The 14,856-nt window shown below is 50.8% G+C and overlaps 1 protein-coding gene across 1 annotated transcript; it reads right to left on the bottom strand.

The window, feature by feature from the left end:
• Nucleotides 1-479: 479 nt before the first annotated feature.
• LOC123104853 (E3 ubiquitin-protein ligase XB3) lies at nucleotides 480-3,554 on the bottom strand. The gene is made up of 8 exons (XM_044526771.1): nucleotides 3,228-3,554; nucleotides 3,060-3,119; nucleotides 2,885-2,956; nucleotides 2,684-2,805; nucleotides 2,441-2,581; nucleotides 2,255-2,362; nucleotides 1,731-1,995; nucleotides 480-1,622 (listed from the first exon to the last, which is right to left on the bottom strand). Exons 1-8 carry the CDS (start codon nucleotides 3,408-3,410, stop codon nucleotides 1,221-1,223), a joined length of 1,353 nt encoding a protein of 450 aa, XP_044382706.1. The 5' UTR covers nucleotides 3,411-3,554; the 3' UTR covers nucleotides 480-1,220.
• Nucleotides 3,555-14,856: the final 11,302 nt, after the last annotated feature.

Raw genomic sequence — 14,856 nt, 5'->3', positions numbered from 1 at the left:
TGGGCTAGAAAAATGGTCGAAAACGGACCGTCGTCCGTTTGCGGCTGTGCGTTGAAAGGTCTCCTTTGTCTGTTTACCCTCAAGCGGACGCGGACGGACCATTTGAAGTCGTGCGTTCGAGTTAGACTTATTGGTCCAACCATACTATGCGCGCCAATCTCGGACGTCTCCATTCTCCTGTATGACGTAAATGGGGAGTGTTTCGATACATTTTGCAAAGGTTCGTTGCGAACACCATGCTCCAAAAAGAAGAGCAAACGACGAAGGGTTTGTCTATCGGGAGCGCTGCAATGTCCGGTGAGCGACCGTCACTACCGCGTTGGGTCAGCAGCTAATTAACCCACCTCATCACCTCAGGGGCAGGCTTCATGTCTTGTCCTGGCGATATTTTTCCCATGTGGTGGTTAGTGCTAATACACCACAACCAAAGCAAGTTCCAGAGACAGACGGGATAAAATTACTACAGGATAACAAGCAAGTTCCAAGGATATTTTTACTTTCCTCGTGCATCGTCTCATGATATAAGAGCGTTCTTGACACTGACGCTAGTGTAAGAAACACTCTTATATTATGAAATGGAACGGAGGGAGTAGTAAAATTGAGCGACATTTGAAGATACAGTTGCAACACGGACAAAGGAAACATTACAGCAAGCAGTCACGGATCAAAGTGGCAGTCTACAATGCCATCAACTCATCTAGGCAGCACCGCAGCAGCAGCAGCAGCAGCCAAAGTCAGTCATGGCGATCCATCCAAGGACAGGACCGGGCCACCCTGCCGCCGCGCTGCCATTAAACAAGAGGCATTAAGGTCCAAAAATGGCCGTGATCCAACGCACGCACAGGACAGCGGGGGGACAGCGCCCACATGCCATGGCATGGCCGCGGCAGGCCAGATTCAGAGATCATTGAACCGTGAAGCAGCAGCAGCAGTCAGATCAGATGCCGGCATCATTCGCCAACACCAGGCTCCATGATGATGAACAGCTCCCCTCATCTCATCTCATCACAGAGCTCAGCCTATATGCATTTCCGAAAGATTGGCCGGCCGGCGACTCCAAAAATACAGGGCACACAAACAAAAGGATGGGTGGAAATGGAGGGTGCTTATTTGGTTCCTACCTAGAGCTTCCATGGATTTTTTTCCTTTTTCTCTTCTCTTCTCATCATCTGGGGTTTTCAGAGGCTGTGGAGGTCCGAAATCTGTGTGTTCTGCCTCGGTCACGGATCGTGCTCGGGCTTGTCCATGGCAGCGCTGTCGCTCTCGGCCATCCGGCTCGAGCCGCGGGCGATCTTGGAGATGGCCGAGGACAGCCCCTTGAAGCTGCTGCTGCCCTCACTGAGGTTGTGGGAGCGCCGGGACCGCCGGTGCGCGAGCTGCGGGGAGGCTGGCCTGTCGGGGTCGCCGCCGTCTGCTGTCTGTGCACGGGCCACCACCAGCCGTGAGATGCTGCCGCGGCAGAACGGGCAGGCCGGCGAGGGCATTGTCAGGGTCGCCGGGTTGGGCTTGTTGTGGCAGCACAGCGCCAGCGTGCAGGGCGCGCACATCTGGTGCCCGCAGTCCTGCACCTCGATGGTGCACGCCTGGTCGAAGCAGATGCAGCACAGCTCCGTGTCGCTCACCTGCGCAGCACAAATGAGGATGCATCATCATCAGCCTCACTAGCCCGAAATGAAGTGAGAACAGATCATCTAAGTAATGTGTTGTGTAAATCAAGAACCGGATGATACCTCCGAGAACATGTCGTCGTCGATGTGATCATCATCGTACACCAAAGGGGACTGCGGCGAGCACTTTGCGTCCTTCAGGATCTTCTTCTCCCTCTCCCTGTTGGCTTCCATCAGGGCCGCTTCCAGCAGAGCCTTGGCTTCCGGGTCGAGCTCGCTGATGAACTTGAGCGGGGAAGGCCACACCATAGGCTCTGCCGACGAAGGGTTCAGCAATGCCGCGCATGCCCCGTGGTTGCGCTTATGTGCCACCACATAGGGGATTCTCCTGGTGGGACAACAACATTTGTCATAAGATTTCAGCAGGACGACTATGAGCAAGTCATTAAGAGAGCACATCAAAATTTGTTGATAGTGGCATAGTGAACTTTCCAAATGTGGATTCAGCAAATGCACAGTAAGTTCATTTGTTAATTGGCTAGTTGAGTTCTACTTGCTGATTACCAACAGAGCACCTAAAAACTGTGCTGCTATATACACCAACAATGTGAAAGGCAGACCCATGGCAGGGAGGATCTAGTTCTCACCCGGCAGAGTCCCTTTGGAGCCGATCAGCTCCCCAGGCAAGCAGCTTCCGGATGCAATCCAAGTCCCCGCTGCGAGCGGCCAAATGCAGCGACGTGCTACCAGGGAAGCTGCAACAAGAACACATCAAGATCAGCATTTTGCATAACCAAATTCAGCTGAAACCCAAAATGACAGGGCAACATTACCCGTATGATCCGGTCAATGCCGACACGATGGCGCCGTTCTCCAGCAGCACCTGCACGCAGCCCGGCCGGCCCTGCCTGGCGGCGAGGTGCAGCGGCGTGGCGCCGTGGTCGTCCCTGACGTTGACGAACCGGGCGAACCCCCTGCGAAGCTTCGACAGCGGCAGGTGAGCAGTCTTGCCAACTACTGTAGTAACAACCGATCCGGCGAGATCTATGGAGCCAAGGAATGGAGCGGGGTCTCACCATGAGCCGGCCACCGGCGTGGTCCGCGCCGTGGAGAGGATGGCGTCCAGGCAGTCGACGTGGCCGTAGTAGGCCGCGTGGTGGAGGCAGGTCCGCGCGTGCACCGAGTCGAACATCAAGATCTGGTAACAAACGCGCACAGAAATAATTAAGCTCATTCAGTGCGGGATAATGAGGCTGCAGATCTCTTGTTTTGCTCACGTTTGCGCCGGCCTGGAGGAGCTTGAGCACGCAGCCGATCTTGCCGTGCATGGCGGCGAGCATCAGGGGGGTCTGGAGGACAAGACAGAGAGAGAAACAGGTGAGATTTTGAAGGAGCTTGTTGGGGGAGAAGGAAAAATAAAAAGAGGGGAGATTTTGAAGTGGGATCTCGCACCTGCTTGTGCCGATCCACGGCGTCCGGCTGCGCCCCGCGATCCAGGAACATGGAGAGCGCCTGCGAGGAGGAAGAAAGCTCAGAGAACAGTAGAAATTCAAGGGGATCCAATGATCCATGGCTGCGGCTGGTGGGGGGGAGCTGCCGTCGGACGCTCGACGGACGGACCTCGAGGCGGCCATTGGCGGCGGCGATGTGGAGCGGGGAGAGGCGGTCGTAGAGGGTGGCGCGGCGGGCGAGGGAGGCGTCGGCGGCGAGGAGCGCGCCCAGGGCGTCGAGGTCCCCGAGCTGCGCCGCGCGGAAGAAGTCGTGCTCGTCGCCGGTGCGCGCGCAGCTCACCCCGTGCCCCATGGCCTCCTCCCTCCTCCTCCTCCTGCGGCGATGCGGCGGTGAGGGTGGTGGAGGCGGCGGCGGCGGGGGAGGCTCCGGCCAAAGCTCCTCCCGCCGCCGGCGAAGTGGGTGGGTGGGCGGGGCGCCGGGGACACTGCGGAGTGGGAATGGGGAAAGAGAGGCGCGGACTCTTTACGCCCTTTTATTATCGGGCGCTTCTCTCTCCTCTCTAATTTTCATTTTTCTTTTTGTTTGAAAGGAAAAGAGAGGGAAATATCCCGTGATTTCACTCAAGCCGGTCGTTGGGATCGACCCGTCATGTGACCAGCAAACAAATTTTAATCTTCTTGTGATTAAATCAGTGCACCAGGATTTAAGTCTTAGCACCGGCAATGGTGCTCGCATTTACTGCATTTATTTCAGGCTTTCTGCCAATGTCGTTCAGTGGGAGAAGACAATCCCGTCAGCCGCGAGGTGCGTGAGGTGACTTCGTCAATCTCAAGATGTTGTGTAGTACGTTCAGGGTCCGAAGAAAATGAGTATATGTGCATGTATGTGGGCATCTATGATTGTACTAAGTTAAGAAGAACATTTACATATGTTTTCATTAAAACAAAACGAGTGTGATGACAAGAGTTGCAAAGCTAATAAAGGCATCGCCAACGCAGATCACCAAACGATATGATCAAATGTCTATAGACATAGTTTGCAGGTAGCCCAATTATCCAATTGTGTTCCTCAAATTTGCACCATGGGCTATGACTGCCAGATGGCCAGGCAAGTCAATAGGAGAAAAGGATATCGACTATGAGAGATATGGTCTAGCTGACAGTGGACCAAAAGGACTGTCCGGGCTCTCTCCCAGAGTCCTCCAATTTGTAGACGCGGATTTTTGAATGTTCAGACCTGTCCATGAACATTTATTAAACATAGTACAATTGCATATGCTCAAATACACACATACAAACACTAGTGTTGGAGTCATAAAAGTGTCCGCGTATATTTGAGGAAAGATTTGGTGCCCTAACACCATCTTCCAAATCAACATGGCACCCACCGGGTTCGGATGCAGGTAATGCCATTCCAAACCCTCACCCGTTTCAATATTTTTCGCTCATATCCGTACCCTTACCCGCGCCCTTGGTTTCATATTATTCCTATACCCATTACTGGTTGGGTGCGGGTAATACCCGCGGTTATAAATACGCATCTCGCCCACCTCGACTAATTCACTCGCGGGCACCCCGGGAATCTGCCCCCTTGAAGGTGGCTGGAGGCGTAGGGCATGGGGATAGGCGAAGGCTTCGGCGCCGTAGAACCACTCCCATATGCGACATCTTCTTGAAATTCCTCCCCATCTACCAGAGTTACAAGGAGGAGGTCATCCGTACTGGAGGAAGCCTCCTCAACGTCCTCTTAGTCGTTCTCCATGTGCTTGTCGACTAGAGGCATGGAGTGTGGCACAGCGGGAAGAAGGTATCCCAACCATCTGGCGGTAGGCGCGTGGAGGGGGCGATGAGTAGAGAGTTGCAAGAGGAGATGTCATGGTTGCGCGGAGGAAAACATGTGGAATAAGGAGACGAGGAGATGAGGAAGACAACCCATTGCGTCATTGTAGCCTGCACGCAGGCATGCAACTGCGACGGCCTGGAGGGGGTAGCCTATGACGCCCACCTAGGGTTCCAGTGAGAGCGAGATGGGGGAGGTGGGGTTTGTGTGGTGTGACAGCGCGCGATGGGTAAGGGGAGGGAATTTTGGGTTGAGGTTCGCAGCTGGATTAGACTAGGGTAAGCGGCTAGGGATTATTCCTTCTTAGTGAATGGCACATGATACCTACCGGTTACGGTTATGCAGGAACAAGATATGGGTATTGCCTTCCCGCATCCCGTCCCAGGTTACCCAATGTATACGATTTTTTTCTCATTTATGAACTCATAGGTATTGATTTTTTTTTTCAAACTCGGTTTTATCCATCGGCTTTATGAGTAGCCGGTCCCTATTGCGATGTTGACTTCTGAAGCATCTAACTACTAACTTTTGAGCGCTGCTATACACACGATATACTAGCGCCCGACACGTGAACGATCCTACATGGCAGCTTCACAGTGAGCGTGTAACCAGGAGATTTGGACGTGATTCGCACTGTCGTCCGCCGATCGTGTGGAATCTATCGTCCGTGAAGAGACCATCAAGGTTCATTCCATTACTAATAAAAAAGAAAATAGTATCATCATTCATGTTGACATAAAAGGTGTGTATTTGTAACTAGTTGAGAAACCGCTTATATTATTCAGTCTTTCTGCGGCGTCCTGGCTCCGGGGCGGCGTCCTGGCTCGCGGTGGAGGAGGTCTCCGGCGCGAGGCTCGGGATCTGGTCGCGAAGCTGGGCGCGCCGTTGCGAGCGGCGGTCGCGGTCGTGGCGCCCGTGCGGGCCCGATCTGGATCCTCGCGAGCTGCGGCCGGCGCGGACGGTGGTGTTGGGTTCGAGGGAGGCTCGGCCCCCTGCTGCTCGTCGTGGAGGGGCCCTTGCTGCGTTCTCCTGCTTGGTGTCGTGGTGGTGCCGGCTGGTGTTTCGGCTGACGAGGCGGCGGATCTGGCTGCTCGTCTGGCGAGTTGGGGTGGGGTGGCGGCCCCCCCTCCCTGCTCGGGTTTCCTCTCTGGCTGTGCAGCGTGCGGCGGCCGCGCGGTGGAGGTCTTCGGTTGCCGGGGCGGCGGCCCCGGATGTGGTGGTGGCGGCGGCTACGGCCCGGGAGGTGGTGCGTGTCTAGTTGCGGTGGATCGAGGGATCCCGCGGCCGGAGTGAGGTTGCTCTCAGCAGGGGTGGTGGTTAGTAGGCGGTGGTCGGTGGCGGATGGTGGACGGCGCAACTCCAAGAGAAATCCTTGCTCCGGTCTCCGTCGGAGCCGGTGACGGCGGTGCCCAAGGGTACCGTGATCTTTCTTGGAAGCGTCATCGTGGAGGTGCTCCTGCTTCTCCCCACGGCTTTGGCTCCGGAGGGAAACCTCAGATCCGCTGGATCGAGAGATGGAGGCGTCTTCGCGTCTTTCTCCTCCTTGGGGGCATCGTCTCGGAGCAGGCTACGACTGGGAGACCGGTGGATGGCGGCATCTTCGCCGCGGGGGTTGCGGCATCTTCGCCGCATGGTTTGCGGCATCTTCGCCGCGTAGTTTGCTGAGGCAGCCTTTTCGGGGGCGCTGATTTCTGTTTGGCAACGATGATGGCGTCGAGAGGAGCTTTGGTCGCGGCTCGGGCTTCGGTAGTCGGATCTTCCCGGCGTGTCCGAGGTGCTCTTTAGGGCACGGTCGGCGCAAGTCCTGCATATTTCCCTTGTGATGATCGTCGTCAGAGTCGGAGCTGTCGGTTGTTCGCGCGTGTGGCCTGCTGTTGGCATGTGATGTCATGGTTTCTGTGCAGCTGTTTGCGGGTCGGCTTCGACGATGAAGGTCTACGGTGAAGTCGGAGTCGCCCGTTCGGAGGTAGCCGGTGATGACGATGACGCTTGCGACTGCTCGACGGATGTCTTTCCCTCTTTGTAGCTCTGTGATCCCATGTCGGTGGCCAGGTTGGCCGGTGGTACCCACTTTATGTGGGTTGGTTGTATCGGTTTTAGCCCGGTTTTCCGTCAATTAACCAGGCAATTCTCACTCCTTTTTAATCAATGAAAATGGCAAGTCTTTTGCCTTGTTTCAAGAAAAAAGTCTTTCTGCCCATTTTTTTTAGTGATTTCTTTATAAAAAGTTCTATGCGATTCCTTTTCCACGAAGTAAATCTATCAGAAAACGAAGTCTTCTCTTATTCTGATTGCCTTCTCTTGGAAGTCTCCCCTATAATCTTTCGGTGATATACTCTGGCAGCATAATCCACCACTGAGATTATATGCCAAGTTGCTAACTATATTAAGTAGGAGTGACCAAAAAATTGCAGAGGTTATATATGGTATCAAGTAGCTATTATGGACACGTTCATTTATTCTTTTCCTTTTCAAATCTACTCCTTTTTTGTGATAAAATATAAACAGGTGCACAGCCCTTTTCTAATTTATATCAGCTGAAATAAGGAAAAGCGTTTGTCCGTAAGCGTTGACAAAATGCAAAAAAAAGGATTGTCAAAAACAAAAAGATTGTCAATAGAAAATTGCAGGGAAAAAGTATCGTCAAAAGGTGAAGTGTAATCTCCAAAAATGTCATAGTGATAATTGAAGATTCTCGCAAAAAAAAATGGTGATAATTGAAGAGCAACGGAGGCAATCATGCAATTTACTGGGTGTGGCGTGAAACGATTTTATTGGACGTATTTGTGTGGGGTTTGGTATGGTTTGGTTTGGTGTTGGTGGGTGCAAATCATTGCAAGTGTTGTTCTACAAATGGGGTGGGTGCAAGCTTTGCGTAGGTGGATGACTCTGCTCCGTTTTTTGGTGCAGTATCATGCACGGTTCATGCATGGCTCAAATGGAAAGAAAGCTAGTGCTTGTAAGTGTCGGTGTTGGATCCTTTCCGATTCTATCCCGCCTACTTTTGTCAGAAATATAAACAAAAGATATACTCCTTTATTGATTTTTATTAACCTTTTCTATTACTCTATTATTAGGTCAACAAATATCTTGTGTATAGTACTCCATTAATAAAGAAAGAAAGGATCCTAATATCTCTGGAACGTTCTCCAGAGGAGGTTCCCAAACGAAACATGAGGAAGCCAAAATATCCTTGGAACTTGCTTATCATGTACTGTCACTAATCACTTGGAGGAAAAATATCTGTGGAACTTGCTTATCCTACTTCCGTAGTGGTGTATTAGCACTAACCACCACATGGAAAAAATATCGCCAAGACAGGACAAGATGAAGTCTGCCCCTGAGGTGAGGTGGGTTAATTAGTTGCTGACCCAACGCGTTAGTGACGGGCGCTCACCAGACATTGCAGCGCTCCCAATCGACAAACCCTGCGTCGTTTGCTCTTCTTTTTGGAGCACGGTGTTCACAACGAACCCTTGCAAAATGCATCGAAACACTGCCCATCTTCACATCGCAATAGGCCGGTGCTGATTTTCAGTGGATTTGGTTGGATCCAGCCATACATGAGAATGGAAACGTATGGCGCCGGCGGTATGGGTAGCAGGCCGTGATGGAGAACGTCACGTCCGAGCTTGGCGCGCATGGTTGGACCAATAAGTCCAATTCCAAACACACGAACTTAAATAGTCTGCTCGCATCCGTCTGAAGGTAAACGAACAAAATAGGCCTTTCAACGCGCAGCCGCAAATAGACGACGGTCTGTTTTCGATCCATTCCTAGCCCAAGTTTGAGCCGAGTTTGCGGATGGGTGGGACACACGCCCTTGTTCTCCCCTAGCCCGCCTGTTGGTGGCACAGCACAGCCACTTTCCCTCCCTTTCCTCCAAAACCCTCCCCCCCCCCCCCCTTTCTCCATCCACCATGACCGACGATGCCAATCCCGACGACCCACCACCAGCCGCCTGCCCCTTTGCGAAGAAAAAGAAGCCGCCGAAGAAGACTCGGTCGGAGCTGACGCCGAATCGTCCAAGAGGAGGAACCGGCGAACTATCGCGGCAGAGAAGAAGGCCGCCGCCGAGTACGCTATCGACTGCTCCCTCAGGCGTGCCTTGCAGCACCAGGCCGACGTCGACGACAAGGAGTCGATTGTATCCAAGGCGCACACCCTCCTCATGTTGAGTATGAGCCGCCCCACGCCGGCCAATCTCTCCCACGCTGCCATGGCCGCGGCCAGCACAGACTCCTCGGCCCATCGTCCACCGCAACACCGTTCCCCGAGCTCGTCCATCACACATGAGAGGCCGGATGTTCATGCTCTGCCGCTGCACGACCATGAGCAGACGCGGTTCTCCACGTCGCCGGACTGCGTGGTGGTCGATCCGGCCATGCCCGCGGGCATCATCGACCTCAACATCACGTCGAGGTACAATAGTGCTGGCTATAGTGAAGACGACGCATAAAGGAAGCAACCCCAGTCGTTTGCAGCGGCTCACATGGCCGGCGCCCGCGGGTTGTTCGACAAAATGCCACCGCCGATGCAGACGACGACGGGCGATGACCCTGACTACGCCTCATTCATGCATAATGTCATCTTTGAGGGCCGTGGTGAGACGTTCCACGTCCACGGCCAAGGGAAGCTTTCGATCCTGACGAGACCCAAAGCCAGGATGGTCGTGGTACCTATGATGACACTCAGTTCGCCAGCCATGATAATGGTGATGAGGATGACCATGGCAACTCGTGGCATGAAGATGATGACTTGTATTGTGAATATGAAGAAGAAGAGGTCGACATTTCCGCGGAGCCATTGTTGTTTATCGAAGAGCTCACCCAAAAGTCCGAAGCACAAAAGAGGAGGAAAAGCATTCGCATGGGATCATATCCCCAAGCTGAGGACACTCTATTTTGCGATAGTTGGAAGGAAATTGGCCAAGATCCAAAGGTGCCAAGCAAAAAGGATCCGTGTTTTGGACAAGAGTTCACAAGAACTTTCATGAGCGAAGAAAGTTTGCCCCCTACCAATTCGCAAGCACCCGCGACATTAATTCAATCCAAAAGAGGTGGTGATTCATACAACAAGAATGCAACAAATATTGTGCCGCGCTCGAGAGTGTCAAAGCCCGTCTCATGAGCGGCCTAGGCCTTGGCTATTCGGTATGAACCTCTCGTTTTTAAATCATGTGTCCATTCATGTTAGCATGCCATTTAAGTTTCATGCATTGTGTGTCCTTTCATGTTACAATTGTGGCCGCATGTTCGATTGTGTAGGCATTCCAATCTTTGGAAGCTTTCAAGGCCCGACACAAAGACAATCCATTCACTCTCACACATTGTTGGGTCCTCATAAAAAATTGATCCAAGTTCAAAGAGCAATACAACGCTCTTCAGAAGAAGAGAGGACAGAAGGCGGCCGTGGATGAAGATGGAGACATGCTCAAGAGGCCGAGGGGCAAGACAAACTCAAAGGTCGGTGAGAAGCGTGATTCATCTTAGCTATGCAAGGAACTTTGGAGAACATGCTGAGCCAAAAGGAAATGCGGGAGGAGAGAACGAGCAAAGGTAAGGAGGAGAAAATGAAGATATACGTAGATCTTCAAATGAAGAAGCTTTACATGGAGGAGGCCATGAAGAGGAGGAAGCTTGACATCGAGGAGGCCGCTCAATGCAAGAAGTTGGAGATCAAGGCCACAAATGCCGAGACAAAAGCCAAGGAGGTGGCACTAGCATTGATGTGCGTTGACAAAAACCACATGTCACCGGAGAGGAAGACTTGGTTCACGAACCAGCAGAACAAGATGTTCGCCCGCGACGGCTTGAACTAGGTGAGACCTCGGCCACGATGACGGTCCATTTTGAAGGCTGGTTGGTGTGCCGGCCGCTGGCTTTGTTTCCGGCGCGAAAAACTTGTCCATTTTGATAGTTGGCTGGTGTGTAGGCCGATGGCTTTGTTGTCGGCGTCAAAATTGAGGTGACCAATCTATAGGGCGCTAGCTTTGTTGCCGGTCGGCATGATCTAGCTTGAACACGGCCACTTGCATGATCTAGCTGATGGGAATATGCCCTAGAGGCAATAATAAAGTTGTTATTATTTATATTTCCTTATTCATGATAAAGATTTATTATTCATGCTAGAATTGTATTGACCGGAAACTTAAATATATCTGTGAATACATAAACAAATACCAGTTCCCTAGTGAGCCTCTACTAGAATAGCTCGTTGATCAAAGATGGTTAAGGTTTCCTAACCATGGACATGAGTTGTCATTTGATAACGAGATCACATCATTAGGATAATGATGTGATGGACAAGACCCATATGTTAGCTTAGCATTTGATCATACAGTTTATTGCTACTGCTTTGTTGTATGTCAAATACATATTCCTTAGACCATGAGATCATGCAACTCTCGGATATCGGAGGAATGCCTTGTGTGCTATCAAACATCACAACGTAACTGGGTTATCATAAAATGCTCTACATTTATTTTCGAAGGTGTTTGTTGAGTTGGCATGGATTGAGATTGAGATTTGTCACTCCGAGTTCCGGAGATGTATCTCTGAGCCCTCTTGGTAATACACATCATAAGAAGTCTTGCAAGCAAATGACTAATGAGTTAGTTACGAGATGATGTATTACGGATCGAGTAAAGAGACTTGCCGGTAACGAGATTGAACTAGGTATAAAGATACCTACGATTGAATCTCGGTCAAGTAACATACCGACAAACGAAGGAAATTACGTATGTTGTCATAACGGTTCGACCGATAAAGATTTTTGAAAAATATGTAGGAGCCAATATGGGCATCCAAGTTCCGCTATTGGTTATTGACCGAAGAGGTGTCTCGGTCATGTCTAGATAGTTCTCGAACCCGTAGGGTCCGCACGCTTAAATGTTCGTTGACGATTTATAGTGTTATATGAGTTATATGATTTGGTGACCGAATGTTGTTCGGAGTCCCGAATGAGATCGTGGACATGACAGGGAGTCTCAAAATGGTCGAGAGGTAAAGATTGATATATAGGACAATGATATTCAGACACCAGAAAGGTTTCAGAGTGCACCGGATATTCATCGTATCACCGGAAGGGGTTCCGGGAGGCCCCGGGAGGTCTATGGGCCTAATGGGCCAAGGAGAGGCACACACCAGCCCACAGAGGGGCTGGCGCGCCCTCTCCCTGGCCGCCGGCCCTAGAAGAAGGAAATGGGGCACCACCTCCTCCTGCCTTTCCCCCGGGAGAAAGGAAAGGGGGAGGCGCCACCTCCTCCTGCCTTTCCCCCGGGAAAAAGGAAAGGGGGAGGCGCCACCCCCTCCTTCCTTTCCCTTGGCGCCAAAAGAAGGAAGGGGGGGGGGGGCTAGGGCAAGCCCAAGTAGGATTCGGACCTATTTGGGACGCCCCTTGGTCTCTCCCCTCTCCCTCCCACCTATATATATGAGGGTTGGGGGGGGGGGCGCCTAGCACAACACAAAGTTGTGTTAGCCGTGTGCGGCGCCCCCCTCCACCGTTTACACCCCCGATCATATTTTCGTAGTGCTTAGGCGAAGCCCTGCAGAGATCACTTCATCATCACCGTCACCACGTCGTCGTGCTGCCGAAACTCATCCATTACCTCGCCGTCTTGCTGGATTAATAAGGCGAAGGACGCTACCGAGCTGAACGTGTACTGAACGCGGAGGTGCCGTATGTTCGGTACTCGATCGGTTGGAACACGAAGAAGTTCGACTACATCAATCGTGTTATCTAATGCTTCTGCTTACGGTCTATGAGGATACGTAGACACACTCTTCCCTCGTTGCTATGCATCTCCATGGATAGATCATTGCGTGTGTGTAGAAATTTTTTGTTTTCCATGCAACGTTCCCCAACACTAGCTACGTCTTTTTTTGTTTGCATGCGCGGACAAGATGCGATAGAAATGCAGGCGCGCGATGGACGCACCATCACCATATCCAAAAATCCGGACGGACACAGCCCCATTACCATCCCTAATAGACAAAAAACAGATAAAACAGACGTCCGTTTAGGGTCATGCATTGGAGTTGACCTAAAGTACTAATACCGAGGAAGAACGACCACTGTTGGGTTCGGTTCTCACTGTGCCACCAACCAGCAATGCTTCCGCCGTGCATATCTGGTGATACCGGGCGTGACATGATCCCCTGATACCGGACTATATGGGCCGTTGGATCTGGATGGAAGGCACAGGATTGACATGGCTGAGTTTGCGTTGGAAAGAATGCAGAAAACACCCTGGGTAACTTCGTAATTCAGCAGTGAGGTGCACATCGGTTCGTTCTCTGCAACTGGTATGAACTGTTGACAGTTTCACGTGATCTGAGATGGATCTCTTCCGCTGCCGACGGCAGCCGCGGACCTCAATGTTTGTGCTGTGTCCATTGGCGGTCCTGGACCAGTCCCCGCGGCTTGTTCATCTGGAAGTACAACACATATGGGCGGAGGCGAGCTCTATTTGGTGAGTTCATCCTATGACGGTGTTCATGCACACAGGTTGTTTTCAGTTTTCAGAATATAAGATTGGTTTGTCATTTGTTCTCCACGATATATAGCCCTCAATGATCAGAAGCCTGGCATGAAAGACTCTGCAAAGGTGTTGATTTGCTAATGCCTTTTCAGTAGGAAATAAGTTGGAGCGCATGTAGACACACAAGAAGGTTCTTCTTTATTTGACTAATTCCTTTGGTGAATGATGGGCTACTTTTAGGCAGGGCTGGAGTGTTACAAACTCTTATGAGTGGCGTGGATAAAATTATAAACTCGTGGCCACATGTTGCAGTTGTATGCCAACAAATGAAAAAGTCAGAAAGAGTATGCAAATACAGCTCAACTAATGCCAGTTCTAGTTATAGAAAATTCATATCTCGCAATGTTGTCGTAGCAGATGGTAAAGCAGTTCGTAGCAAAGATATGCAGCAGTATTTTGGTCTTTGAAGAATTACAAGAAAGGTTGGTGCAACATGGACAAACTTCTTGTTTAGACACTGGTTACAACATCTCGCATCTAATCATGAAATTTAGCAGTGTTGTAATGTTGACCGCCGCTTTTTCTTCTAACATGTCTATCTGAATTATATACAAAGACAATCTTTCTTGTGAAGTGTCATAGAATGTTTGTTACATACAGTAGCTGAAAACCACATGTACAGCCTAGCGTGAGTGAGCATTTAAACTTTTACATCCAGTGATTTTCTGATGCTCTACTGAACTAAATGTACCCTGTCTTGCAAATGTATGTTCCCAATACTTGTCCGCATAGTGCTCATGACTATTGTATTACGAGTCCCTTGCTACAAGTCTTTCATGAGAAGTGGGCAATACAAACGGAAGGCAATATATACATTTACATCTGCTTGTACTTAAGTATGTAATTTAGGGAGGGTTAGTCTAAGCGGCATCTCTTCTTTGCATTCTAATGAATAAACCTATGCAAAAAAGAAATATTGTACTAGTATTTGCAGTGTCCTCCTAATGATAGGGTGTAAGCTTGATTAAGACATGTCTTTTGATTTGATACAGATTAGATCACTGCATTTGTGGCAGGACACCCAGCATGCGGTGTTCAGTACAGGGCCTATGAAAGTTTGAACGATGGGGGGTCTGGAGGAGAGATGTAGAAATCTGTCGTACGCGTAACCTTGCAAGCATAGACTGATTCTGGGGATCAGACTGCAAATGTACCAGGGGCACATGAAAATAGAGAAGTAAGTTGATCAAGTCCCTTCAACCCAGATCCAACGGACCATGTGCTTCCGGAGCAGTGTATCATGCGAACAGCCGTATCACTTGATATTTTCCCTGCTTGAGCCCATTCCTGCGAGTGTAATAGTTGGAGATGACCAGCTCGTCTTCACTGTTCCTTGGGAGAGAGCAGCGCAGCACAGGGCTCACTGTCAGCATACATCTATGGCGCAGCATGCTTCTCCATAATTGCAACTTGCTA

The sequence above is a fragment of the Triticum aestivum genome, chromosome 1B (genome assembly GCF_018294505.1).
Source record: "Triticum aestivum cultivar Chinese Spring chromosome 1B, IWGSC CS RefSeq v2.1, whole genome shotgun sequence".
NCBI classification, from domain to species: Eukaryota; Viridiplantae; Streptophyta; class Magnoliopsida; order Poales; family Poaceae; genus Triticum; species Triticum aestivum.
This window is presented reverse-complemented; position numbering and strand designations above follow the sequence as displayed.

What these genes read in the sequence shown, in the direction of transcription:
- LOC123104853 (XM_044526771.1), bottom strand. Translation starts at nt 3,410, where the DNA reads ATGGGGCACGGGGTGAGCTGCGCGCGCACCGGCGACGAGCACGACTTC. An exon ending in CCGCCAATGGCCGCCTCGAG is followed by an intron (nt 3,120 to 3,227) that starts GTCCGTCCGTCG and finishes TCCTCCTCGCAG; the next exon opens with GCGCTCTCCATGTTCCTGGA. An exon ending in GCATTGACCGGATCATACGG is followed by an intron (nt 2,363 to 2,440) that starts GTAATGTTGCCC and finishes TTCTTGTTGCAG; the next exon opens with CTTCCCTGGTAGCACGTCGC.